Source organism: Theobroma cacao, chromosome 9, assembly GCF_053813885.1.
Source record: "Theobroma cacao isolate CCN51 chromosome 9, ASM5381388v1, whole genome shotgun sequence".
NCBI classification, from domain to species: domain Eukaryota; kingdom Viridiplantae; phylum Streptophyta; class Magnoliopsida; order Malvales; family Malvaceae; genus Theobroma; species Theobroma cacao.
The window spans coordinates 47,621,139-47,632,520 of record NC_142647.1 but is presented as its reverse complement, the minus strand read 5'-3'; the positions used below and the strand labels follow the sequence as shown (position 1 = coordinate 47,632,520).

General features: G+C 37.8%; 1 protein-coding gene across 8 annotated transcripts; it reads right to left on the bottom strand.

Moving 5' to 3' along the window:
• Window positions 1-2,370: 2,370 nt before the first annotated feature.
• Window positions 2,371-10,403, bottom strand: LOC18590569 (uncharacterized). 8 transcript variants are annotated; one of them, XR_016028324.1, is made up of 9 exons: window positions 10,288-10,403; window positions 10,096-10,153; window positions 9,448-9,705; window positions 9,141-9,356; window positions 5,512-9,048; window positions 5,156-5,340; window positions 4,886-5,055; window positions 4,768-4,817; window positions 2,371-3,080 (listed from the first exon to the last, which is right to left on the bottom strand). XR_016028324.1 is itself a non-coding variant. In XM_088809657.1 (8 exons), exons 3-7 carry the CDS (start codon window positions 9,652-9,654, stop codon window positions 4,974-4,976), a joined length of 4,227 nt encoding a protein of 1,408 aa, XP_088665783.1. In that variant the 5' UTR covers window positions 9,655-9,705; window positions 10,096-10,153; window positions 10,288-10,403; the 3' UTR covers window positions 4,711-4,817; window positions 4,945-4,973. The 8 variants fall into 8 exon arrangements, 1 of the variants encoding a protein (XP_088665783.1); XR_001929426.2 differs by having other exon boundaries at window positions 4,945-5,055; XR_001929425.2 differs by having other exon boundaries at window positions 4,768-5,055; window positions 10,048-10,153; window positions 10,288-10,402.
• Between the last annotated feature and the right edge of the window lie 979 nt (window positions 10,404-11,382).

The following is an 11,382-nucleotide window of genomic DNA, read 5'->3' as shown; positions in this document are numbered from 1 at the left end:
AGGCAAAAACAAAAATACAATCATGGCATGCCAGGAAATACAAAATATGCTGCACTGAGGATAACTCTTCCAATGTGCAAATAACAGAATATATTTGGAGAAATAAAGGGAACAAGTAAATTCGACTTCTCAGAGTCCACAACTACGTAAGCCGTCAGTCTTAGTAAATAGTAAACAAATCAAAGTATTTATATTGAAAAAGATGATGGGAAAAGAGTTGAAGACATACAAACTTTCTACACCATCGGTTTGAACCCTCATGATCTATTTGCATTCCCAAATTTTGACAAAGTATTTCTTCTCCTTTATCAAGGGTTGCATCCATGCATATTCTCTTTTTTTCTTATAGCTCCCCAATGATTCTCTCTTACTCTGGCCAAGCATTTCCTTTTAACATATATGTTCACCCATTTGACAGTAATTTACACATGCACCACATGTGAAAGTGTTTATTGGAGTTTTGTTTTGCAGGGTCATTTTTAGTAATTTAATATTTAGCTAGGATGGGGCCTTGTTTATGTGGCTCATTGGATTTTATACAATTCTAGTAACTCTATTCAGACTTCTGATGTGGTCCTAAATTTATATAACTGGGGTTTTCTCTAATCTAAAAATATTGAGAATTCCTAGTCCAATTATGATAAAACACTGTCTGCCTATAGATATATATTTTTTTTGTATTTTCAGACTAGTAAAATTGATTTTAATGGATATTTTACTGAAGGGATGTTGAAGAACTTATCATTGTTGATTCACCTATCTTGCTTCTCGCTATCCTTCTCAAAGTTCTGTTGCTACAGTATTCACAAACCAACAGCACCGATCATGGTGCTCTACTCTTGCCAAATGCAACCATGCACCACTCTTTCTTATAGTATTGAAACCCTAAATTAAATATATTTTCAATCAATTCCCACCAATTTGACCCTAGATTTATATCATTATATCTAGGATCACTGTTTCCATGAATTTCAAGCAACCAGAATCATCAATTTGAGTCAATATTTTGATCTTAAACTCCTATCAAATCAACTATTGACCCGAAAAGGCTCTCCGTATAATCATGACAAATCCTTCATAACCCTAAGCCCCAAATCTGTTCTACAATGGCCATCAATTAAGTGTGTGCACCCCCTCCTTGAGTGTATAAAAAAAAAAAAACCCAGTAGCCATTGCCCATTGCTTAACCAGAACCCCATTGGAAAATTACGCCTACACAAAGACGGCAATTTGTCTAGCATACTATACTACCTAATGGCTTCCCAATTTGAGCTTTACACTCTACTCACTTCAAGAAAAAGTAATATTGATATAATAACAGACAGATGAGAGACCTAAGAACATCTTAAAATTGAATAGGAGCACTAACAAGCAAAAAGAGAAACTATCATTCGGGTTGCAGATTCAACCGCACAATGATCAAGAATAAAATCACAAACCTGGTCAGAAACACAATGAAAGATGCAGGATTTGCAGTTCAGAATTGCCATCCAACATTGAAAAAGGGGCTGCCCAGCTTCAAAGAAGTAAAAATTTTGCACATATGGCAGTCTTAGGAAGCATTAAGTATTTCCCAAGGGATTCATGATGCAAATTCACCAAAGTAAAAATCAGAGGAAACAAAACCAATTGCTTAATTGTACCCCTGCCAATCATCATCTATGTAACACTTCTTTGATCATACAACTAGTATTATGAGTATTAAAGCACAAAAGATTCAAATTTGAAATTTCACCTTGGACTGATATAGGCAGACAAAAACCATCCTACAATATGATTAACTGACTGTTTAAACAGACCCGAAACTAATAAGTATATTCTTAAATCATTGCAATTTGAGCTTACATAAACTTGAGAGTTGATGCCCATAAAATATCGCCTTAGGAAAATAATTCAACAATGGTCAACTTCTACTTAATAGTTTATTTGTATGTCTCAGATTTATGTTTATTGTTAATTACTTTCCACTTGATACTTTATCATGTCTAATTTTATGAAGATAACAAATGAATGGTAGTCATTTAAAATGTTGGAAGATAAACTTATTGTTAGCCCAATTGTGCTTGACTATTTAGTGAGTATCTCAGATATGATTGAGCAACTGAACATAGAAACTAAAGATTTTGCGCACATGAAATATAGTCAATAAAGGTCAATGAGGATATAACATTAACGCCTCTAGAATAGTACATCAAATATAGCTGCATGAGTGTTAAGTCAAAACAGACTTATCCACACACACACACTCTATCGGGACAGCAAGGAAGGTGAACCACCAATATTGGCAAATGTAACGCATAATTTATCAGATCCTAAAATTGAAACACTAAAGAACCTAGAAATAAAGGTTAAAATAACATGACTAACACATTCTTTTCTAAGGAAATGTCATTTAGGTTCAAAATCATCTAGTATGGAAAGATGGATCCCGGCAAAACATACCATTTCAAACAGGGGTCATGTTAAGCACGCCTTTTCTTGTCTGTCCTAGCATAGACCAAGCCCCAGGACAACCCTTGGCCCAAACAAGTATATCCTAACATGCAAGTCTACATGGACTCATGGCTTAACCTTTAAATCCCTCTCCCAAGGGCACAAGGCACTGTTAAACTAAAATAAAAGGGTACTCAATGACCTCACTCAATCCAACAAAAGGACCTATTTCCAAAACTGTCCTAAATTGATACACTTACTAAAAAATAAAAATAATTATACACTTTATGAAATAACTTACACTCTAACTAACATTTTATCAGCCTCTCAATTCTACAATTACAGACTACCACATATTTCCCACAACTGAATGCTGGACATAAAAAATGTAAAAGATTAACGTAAAAGAAACTATAAAAAGCAAAATCAGTATGAAAATAAAGCAACATATATAATACCCAGCAGTTAACCAATTTGAAAGGGAAAAAAAAGGAATATTACAAAGAAAAGTTTACCGCTGACAAAATCTGTATGCTGAACACAATCTTACCACATCTAAAAAAGATGAGTGACAAAACCTTCCCACTGAACTTTCAGCCATTATGTTGTCTGCTTCGCCGAAAAAAGAGAGGTCGAATTGAAAAAATCTATTATAGAAAAAAAAAAAAAGAAATTCCACCAGTATAAAAATCAACTCTATCAAGTTTAAAAGAATTGTTATATTATTAAGCATTGGACCTAAAAAATATTAAAAGATAACTAAAGGAAATTATTTTACTATTATAACTAACAGAACAAAGCACCTAAACAGCAATAACTTGGATGAAGTTTTCTTTGAATTCCAGCCAGAAGAGACAAATTCTTTATGGCAAGGATATTGAACCTATGATAGTATCATATATTCAGAGGTTGGAAACAAGCCACTAAATGCTGGAGACAATTTCAACCCTTGCTAGTTATGTGCTGTTCAATAGTCTTAACCAGGGCCTTATTCATAACACCAAGAACAAAGCTTAATCCCATTAAGCAAGATCTACCTCTCATAGCCTAACTAAATCTTTAACAGTTCACACTCTTTAAGCAGTACCATAAAAAGCTACTGAGTATAAAAGCCAACAATCTTTGGCTTACGCTTCTAATTTTCTGTTTTTGGACTTCAATTGAATGACCATGCAGGTCCTTTTGATGTCCATGCCGCTACATAATCTTTCCACTGGTTAAATTTTGAGCACACATAGACCCTCCAATTGAATTTATATCCTAAACTTGCCAAGAAGATAAAGATCAAATGCTTTCGTCCCACAGGTTTAGCAATCTATAGCAAAACACATTTTCCTAGCAAAATAATACAGCTCATCAACGAATCCTAGCTACAAATGTTCAAGGAACTATTAATATCCATAATCATTGACATGTTGCATTATTAATATTTTTTTTGCACAAAAAAATCTTATTGATTAACTGTAACCAGGTGAAAATGTCTACATATTAACATAAAAAGATGCCCCTTTTATATATTAATGGGATTTATGCAGAAGTCATCAACCATTTGATAGCAAAAATTAATATCGAGCACTAATGTTTAGATAAGACCACAATACTTGGAAGTTTACACATTCTAAAAATAAGCATGTTTCCAAAAACTAATTTTCGGATGAACTTTATACAACTTAGAAATTAATTATAGAAAGCATATAAAGCCACAATTAGACTAAATGTTTACAGCAATTTAAGAACAAATTTCCATATAAACTTCACCACATTATGTAGACTTGTTCTGTAATCTACAGCTGACTCATAATTCTTTTGTAAAAATTTTGAAATTGCTGTACAATTTATATTTTCTTCCCTAGAATATACAAGAGGCAAGAAAAGTAGATAGAGAAAAAGCATCTGGGCAACAAAAAGATGGCTGGATGAATACCAATGAATAATCAACAACCTTTTGTTATAGAAGAAAATAAAATTGGCAATTGCATGTGAGCTCAACAATAGTTCAGGAAAGAAAACAGTTTGTTCAGTTAAATCCCACAGTGTCACGAAAGGAATCTAATCCTAAATAAAATAGGAAAGGTTGAGCCAACAGTTGATTGAAGAAAGCAAGAGCAAAAGCTTATATACTGGATATATGTATGGTTCAACCTAAAATATCTAGGGATAAGAAAACCAACTATTGATACAACCATCTCAACAAGCAAAGTAAGTCATAACAGCTTGATATAGTAAAAAAAAATTTAACCATTTTAACCAGATAATGCTGAAGTTGACACAAAATACTGAAGTTCTAAAAGCAAAAGATATCATATCAAAAAAGAAAAAACCAATAAACTTAACTGCCACTGAACGTCAGTTCCAAAAACCATCTCCATTTACATGGCAGCAACCTGAAATGACAGGACCAGCATAAACCACCCAGAAGTGAAAAAGAGGCATCGAAGGGTGAGTGACCTACATCACTAAGTGCCAAATACCACACCAACAAATTCAATCCCAAGTGAGCAAGGGAACAACCACAATCTATGGACAGCAAACATCAAGACTCAATGCTTATTCACACGGCCTTCAAATTTTACATTCTTTGACTTGCTTGTATCATTGCGTATGGAGTGATCACTGGAGGTTCTACAAAACAAAGCAACACAAAGAATAAAATGATGTGTCTTACCCATAAACAAATTAACATTTGGATACCACCATGCACAATATGGCCACATGAACTTACAGTTTTTGTTTCTTTGCATTTTGTTTGATGGTCACAACCATATCCATAGCCATCTTCTGGTGCTCCCTTGTTTGTGAGTGCAGGTCCAAGCCTTCAACTGTTTCACAGTCTATTTTACAAATGCGGCACCAACCCATGCTCATTGGTTTTCTCTTTCTCAAATTTTCAAATGAATCCATACCACCCTGAAAACACCAAGAGTCAAAAATAGGGCAGAAGGAGCAGAAACACAAAGAACTCAATGATATACACTTTCTCCGCATGCGTAGATGATATTAGCACAGAAACAAGATGATTGGAGCAGTATTTTAGCACAAACATAATCAATAAAAGTTTGAAGAAAACCAACACTTAACTGTATAGATTCCACCATCATTAGGAAATTCTTGAAGTGAAAAGCTGCTTCTAAACCCTGGCTCACCAAGTCGTGGATGACGGAAGTTTCCAGGCCCACCAAATTCTCCTATTCGTTCATGGCTAGAAAAATCACCAAAGCCAATAGGTTCTCCCAACCGCAAATGACCAGGCATGTTATGATGACCCACATGTTCACCCCTTCTAAAGTATGCAGGCCGATTATCTTGATTAATCATATCACGACTCCTCAAATGCTCCTCCATACGATCAGAACTCTCAAATCCACCCCTATGTAAATGGCCAGGCAAGCCAGGGAACCTATCACTGAATCGGCGTTCCCTGCCATCTATCTCATCACCAGGATGCCCTCCAAATCCGTGTGGGGATATGCCTGGATATTCTCTGCCTGGACTTCTAGAAACAAAACCATCCATACGATGCCGACCATAGCTAGGAACTGTTCCAAGAAAATCTGGTCTGCCTAGAGTATCTTTGGGAAGACCAACTGGTCTTTCTCCAGTATCATCAGGATGATATGGTGGCAAGAATCGAGAAGGACCTGAGCCAATCATAGGATCAAAACTAAACCCATGAGGTTCCTTCTCTTGAGCCCTTGGTCCCATATCCATACCAAAACCATGAGGACCTCTATCAAGTGGTCTAGATGAGGAGATGTAGCTCCCAAATTTCGGAACAGGTTCATTATCCAAATGAGAAGGCCTAGGAAAATGTTTAAGATCTTCTTCAAACTGTCCTCGATCACCGCGATGACCACGATCCAAAGGAAATTGATTTGAACACTCATCTTGGACAGGCTTTAACCTTTCACCACGCAAGCTGAATGTTGATGTGGAATCAAGGCCTGAGGCTCTAGGATCTAGCCGTCTATTATCAGCATGATAGTCCACCATGTTGGCAGAATGCTGAACCGAATGACTTTCAGGGCCATATAATGGTGCACCATGTGAGTCAAATGCAGTAAGAGGTGGTGTACCATATGACAGGCCTACAAGAGGTTCACCTTGAGATATCCTTGGAGCACCAGAAAGGGAAGGAGGACCTTGATTATAAGGCCCTTGAGGACCATAATTACTTGGGTCTCTTCCAAAGGAAACAGGCGGTAAATTTTCAGGTGGAACTAAAGCCTGTCCTGGGCCCTGCGGCCTAAATTGATTGGGAGGAAGTCCTGGTGTTTGTGCATGTGAAGGCAGTCCTGGTGGAGGTGCTTGTAATATTGCAGAAACAGCAGGTCTTTGTTGGTTATTATTAGACCCATAAGGCATCTGTAGGGGTTGGTGCCTTCCCTGATCAACATTTGGAACTGAATGAGAAGGTGGCAGATAGCCCCCAGGCTGCACCTGACTAGATGGAGGAATGCCTCTAAATCCATTGCCTGCAGGCCCTTTAGGAGTGCCCTGATCATGAGGAAGAATTTTGTCTTTCTGCATCTTTCCATTCTGTTCTTCACCAAGCTTAGCCTCCTGCAGTGGGGGAGTTTTCAACGAAGGGCCATCCTTTATTTTAATTTCTTCTACCTTGTGCTCACCGTTGTGAACATCTTTCTGGTCCTCAATTGCCTCACAGGTAACCATATTCTTAGATACAGGATCTCTATGTTGTTCAAGGTCCGTACCAACTGTCCTTCTAGATTCTGGTGTCTCCTTGGTAGATATATCAACCCCATTACTATCATCTCCAACATCACCAGTAAGTTTTTCATCTACGGATTTCAAATCAGCTTCCAATTTTGCAGTATTTTTCTCAGCCACATCAGCTCCAAGACTAGATGCCATATCCAACTCATTAGCTTCCTTCCTAGCAGTTCCCGGGGAGGATGAATCAGCTTCTTGCTCAGCCACATTTTTGTCAGTACCATGATCTCCTGGCACCTCAGACATTGGTTGTGAAGTTACCCCAGATTGGTTGTTCGTCCTGAACACATTATTCTGATAAGAAGATGGCTGGTTCGCACCGAGATGCACAGGCTTAACTGGTGTACCAGCTGCAGAATGTGGATATGGCTGTGATTGTACTCCATGATTTGGAGTCATAGGTCTCCCAACAAGATTATGTGATGGATGGAAATGCACAGCATGAGATCCTGCAACATTTTGCTGTGGTTGTGCATAGGCATGAGGAGGTTGCGGAAAGGAATGAGGTGGCCCTAGGGGGCGTGACTGAGACTGAAAGGACGACTGTTGCTGCACAAAAGGACCTTGCTGAAGCATTTGAGGCTGAACCAAGCCCACCGGTTGGGTTGACAAAGGTTGTTGCTGCACATACGGCTGAGACATGGGTGATGCAGCAGGATGCATAACTGGCCGTTGTTGAACTGGAAGTGCAGGTTGATGAGAATGAAGATGAACTTGTTGCAGCATAGAACCTGGTGATGGCAACAAACCTGGCTGCTGCTGGTTAGAAATTGCAACATGAGGTTGGGGTGGGCGCATCTGAGGAGGTTGCTGAGGGTATGAATTCTGCATTTGAGCAGGATGTTGCTGTGGGTGAAGGCCACCTTGAGCATGCACATGCATGGGATGTTGTGGTGTTACCAGCTGCATCTGCTGGTGGGGCTGTGATAGTGGATAAGATTGATGACCAGTCACAGCATGGGCTGCAGGGTGCAGCTGCTGCGGCTGAGGCAGCAAATTTGGATTCATGGGCTGGCTTTGTTGAGGATGCGGCTGGGGCTGGGGCTGAGGCTGAGGCTGAAGCTGGGCCTGTGGCTGAGCTTGTGAATGAGGTTGAGCTTGAGGAGCAGGAAGAAGCTGGGGCTGTGGTTGGTGCAGCTGGGAATGATGCTGCTGATACCGAGGAATTTGCCCATGTTGCAGATGAGGCTGAGCTTGAGGAAATGGCTGAACCTGAGGCTGAGCTTGAGGAAATGGCTGAACCTGAGGCTGAGGATGGCCCTGGGCTGCTGGGTAATTTTGCAAAGGAATTTGAGAGGGTGGTGGCACCGTAATGTGAGTTTGCTGCTGTTGGTTGGCTTGTGACTGGTTCTGAGGTTGAGCAGCCACAGGAGCCTGAACAGATGAATTTGACTGATGCTGGGCCTGTGGTTGTGGTTGTGGCTGCACTTGAGCCTGAACCTGTGGTTGAGGCTGCACTTGGGGTTGAGGTTGGGGCTGTGTCTGCAGGTAGACTGGATGCTGGCCAGCCATGTGTGGTGCATTAACCTGCAAAGGTTGCTGCTGGTATTGCAGAACCGACTGCTGTTGATAGGGGTAATATTGCTGATAATACGGATCATATCCAGAATACTGCTGGTAGTATTGCTGATACTGTTGTTGCTGTTGGTACAACTGTTCCGAAGTCATCGCAGCAGCCTGGGAGACAGCTTGGGACCGGGGATTTGGGTTGGCCTGCTGATTGGGTTCCTGTCCAGGTGTACCAGATGTTGTAGTTTGAGATGCCTGGGCCTGAGAAGTAGCTGTTCCTGTCTGAGAAGCAATCTGGGCCTGATCAGCAGCTGTGGTACCTGTGGCTGCAGTATCCTGACCACCCTTAGCCTGCTGTGCTTGTGGCTGCACACTCTGTAATTAAAAGCATGTACGAAAGTCAAACTTAACACAAATGCTACATAAAAGATGGTCTGATATATTACTAAAGAATTCAATGCACTCACAGGGCAATTTTGTGCATGTTCTTGAACTTGACGATGCACAATCTGAATGCCACACCTATTACATACAACAGGAGAATTGCCAAATGCACACCCAGAACAATGAGCTGTACATTCAGACAGAGGACCCTGCCATGTGCAGCCACTTCTATGGTATAGACAATGAACTGTGATTTTCCCAATGGTGTCAGCAAGCATCTTATTCGACTCAACAAGTGGCTGTATTTTGAGGGGAAAAGAAAATGGTCAATAAGCAGGAAACAATGATATTGAGAATACACTATGAACCATCAAAGTGTCGGAGACATACCTTAGAATCAGCTTCTGTTACTAAGTAACCATCATAAGGACAAGCTCGAGTAGTGCTGACAACATAGGTTAAACATGGTTTGCAGTAAAGATGGGTGCATTGCGACTGTAATGCTTCATTTGGGTAGACAAGTAGACGACAAACAGGACAGAAGTACTCTCCGGCCAGAGATTGGATATTCAGTATGCACTCGTTATCAAATCCCATTTTGTCAAAGGAATTCGGCTTCAACTCCCAATGAGCATCAATCTAATTAGCCTTCGAATTAGAAAATAAGAAAAAAAAAAAGGGAAAAATCATCATTTCCAGACAGAGCAGCATTAGTAAAAACAACAATGTGGCTATTAGCAAAACAATAATGCAGTTAAGAAGACGACTCAAACAATCAAAATCAACAATCCCTACACTTAATCAAATGTTATCAGTCTTCATAATTTTTTTTGCAAAAAATAATATGATAAAACATAATAATAACTCAAAGAAATAAAATACGCAATCATGATTGATACTCCAGCCAATCTGAATCAGAGATAGAATATTTCCGACATGCAAAACAAAATTAAGCAAAGAAAGACAAACATTTTCCCGTTCGTTTTTCACCTTGGCACATTTTCTCAGCAGCCAAACAAGGGAGAGATTATTGTATACCTGAAATTACCTAAGATTTCGACTCAGGGCTACTTTTAAACCCTAACTCCAATCGCACCTGCAAACTTCGAAAATAAACGAATGAATGAATAAATAAAAGAAAGATTTAGGGTTTTTGAAAAGGATCGGAGAATAACAATAAGGTCGAGTAAATTGAACGCGAGTGTTTCGAGGCATTGAAAAGAATCTTACGGTTGGAGAAGGCAAAGCAGCTGAGAAGAGAGCGTGCGAGAGATGAACAGAGAAACTACTACTTAAAATAGACAGATTCATTTACGACATGGCGATTATGCTTTTATGTTTAATAAATTTACTTAAGCAAATAAACCAGGACAAAAGAAACAGTAAACAAATAACAATAAAAGAAAAAACGATTATCCTTCTAATCCTTTTTATCACGGAGAGATGTGACCCTGCGGGTTTGACCTAACATTACTGACGGCTGTTAGAATGTAAAGTAGTACTATAATTTTTTTGGGTTATATTTTTATTTTATTTTTTTAGATAGTAATTCAGAAAATATGCTGTGCAAAATATTATTGGTATGATAAAATTTTGGTATAATATTTAAAAATAATTAAATAAAATTTTATTTTTTATTATATTTATTAATATTTTATTTTTATTTAAATAAATTTTATGATTAACGATTAACTAATTATAATGGTCAATAACCAATATAATATTTATATTTTTTTTTATATCACGTTACATTATATATGCAAATTGACAAGTTAGAGTAAAAAGTGATTTGATATGTTAATATTTTATGATGACATGATCACATGACAGTTTCAATATTAATATCAATATATATGACATATTAACATGTTATAGTAAATAATAATGTTACATAATATTTATGACATCAATAGTTTCATACTACACGTAGTATCACGTAAGTATAAAATAAAAAATATTATTTTAATTAATTATAATTAGTTAATCGATAATCATAAAACTTAATTTAATTTGAAATAAAAATATAAATACTTGATTAAATGTAAGAGGTAATAAAAAAATATAAATTTTTTTAAGTAATTAACGACTCCTATTGACTTGAAAGCCGGTTTGGTAAAAAAAAATACTATACGATAAAAGGGCTCTGGATTTCCCTAAAAGCTAACTAAATCTAACTAATTTTTTTTATTGAAATTTGAGATATTTATTTGGCTTTAATTTTATGATCATTTTGCCATCAAGGATATATAAGGCAAAGTTAGTTTCCTTATAGGTTGGATTTTGCTGGTTTAGTTGAGTTTGGTTTATATTCTATCAAAAAATAAT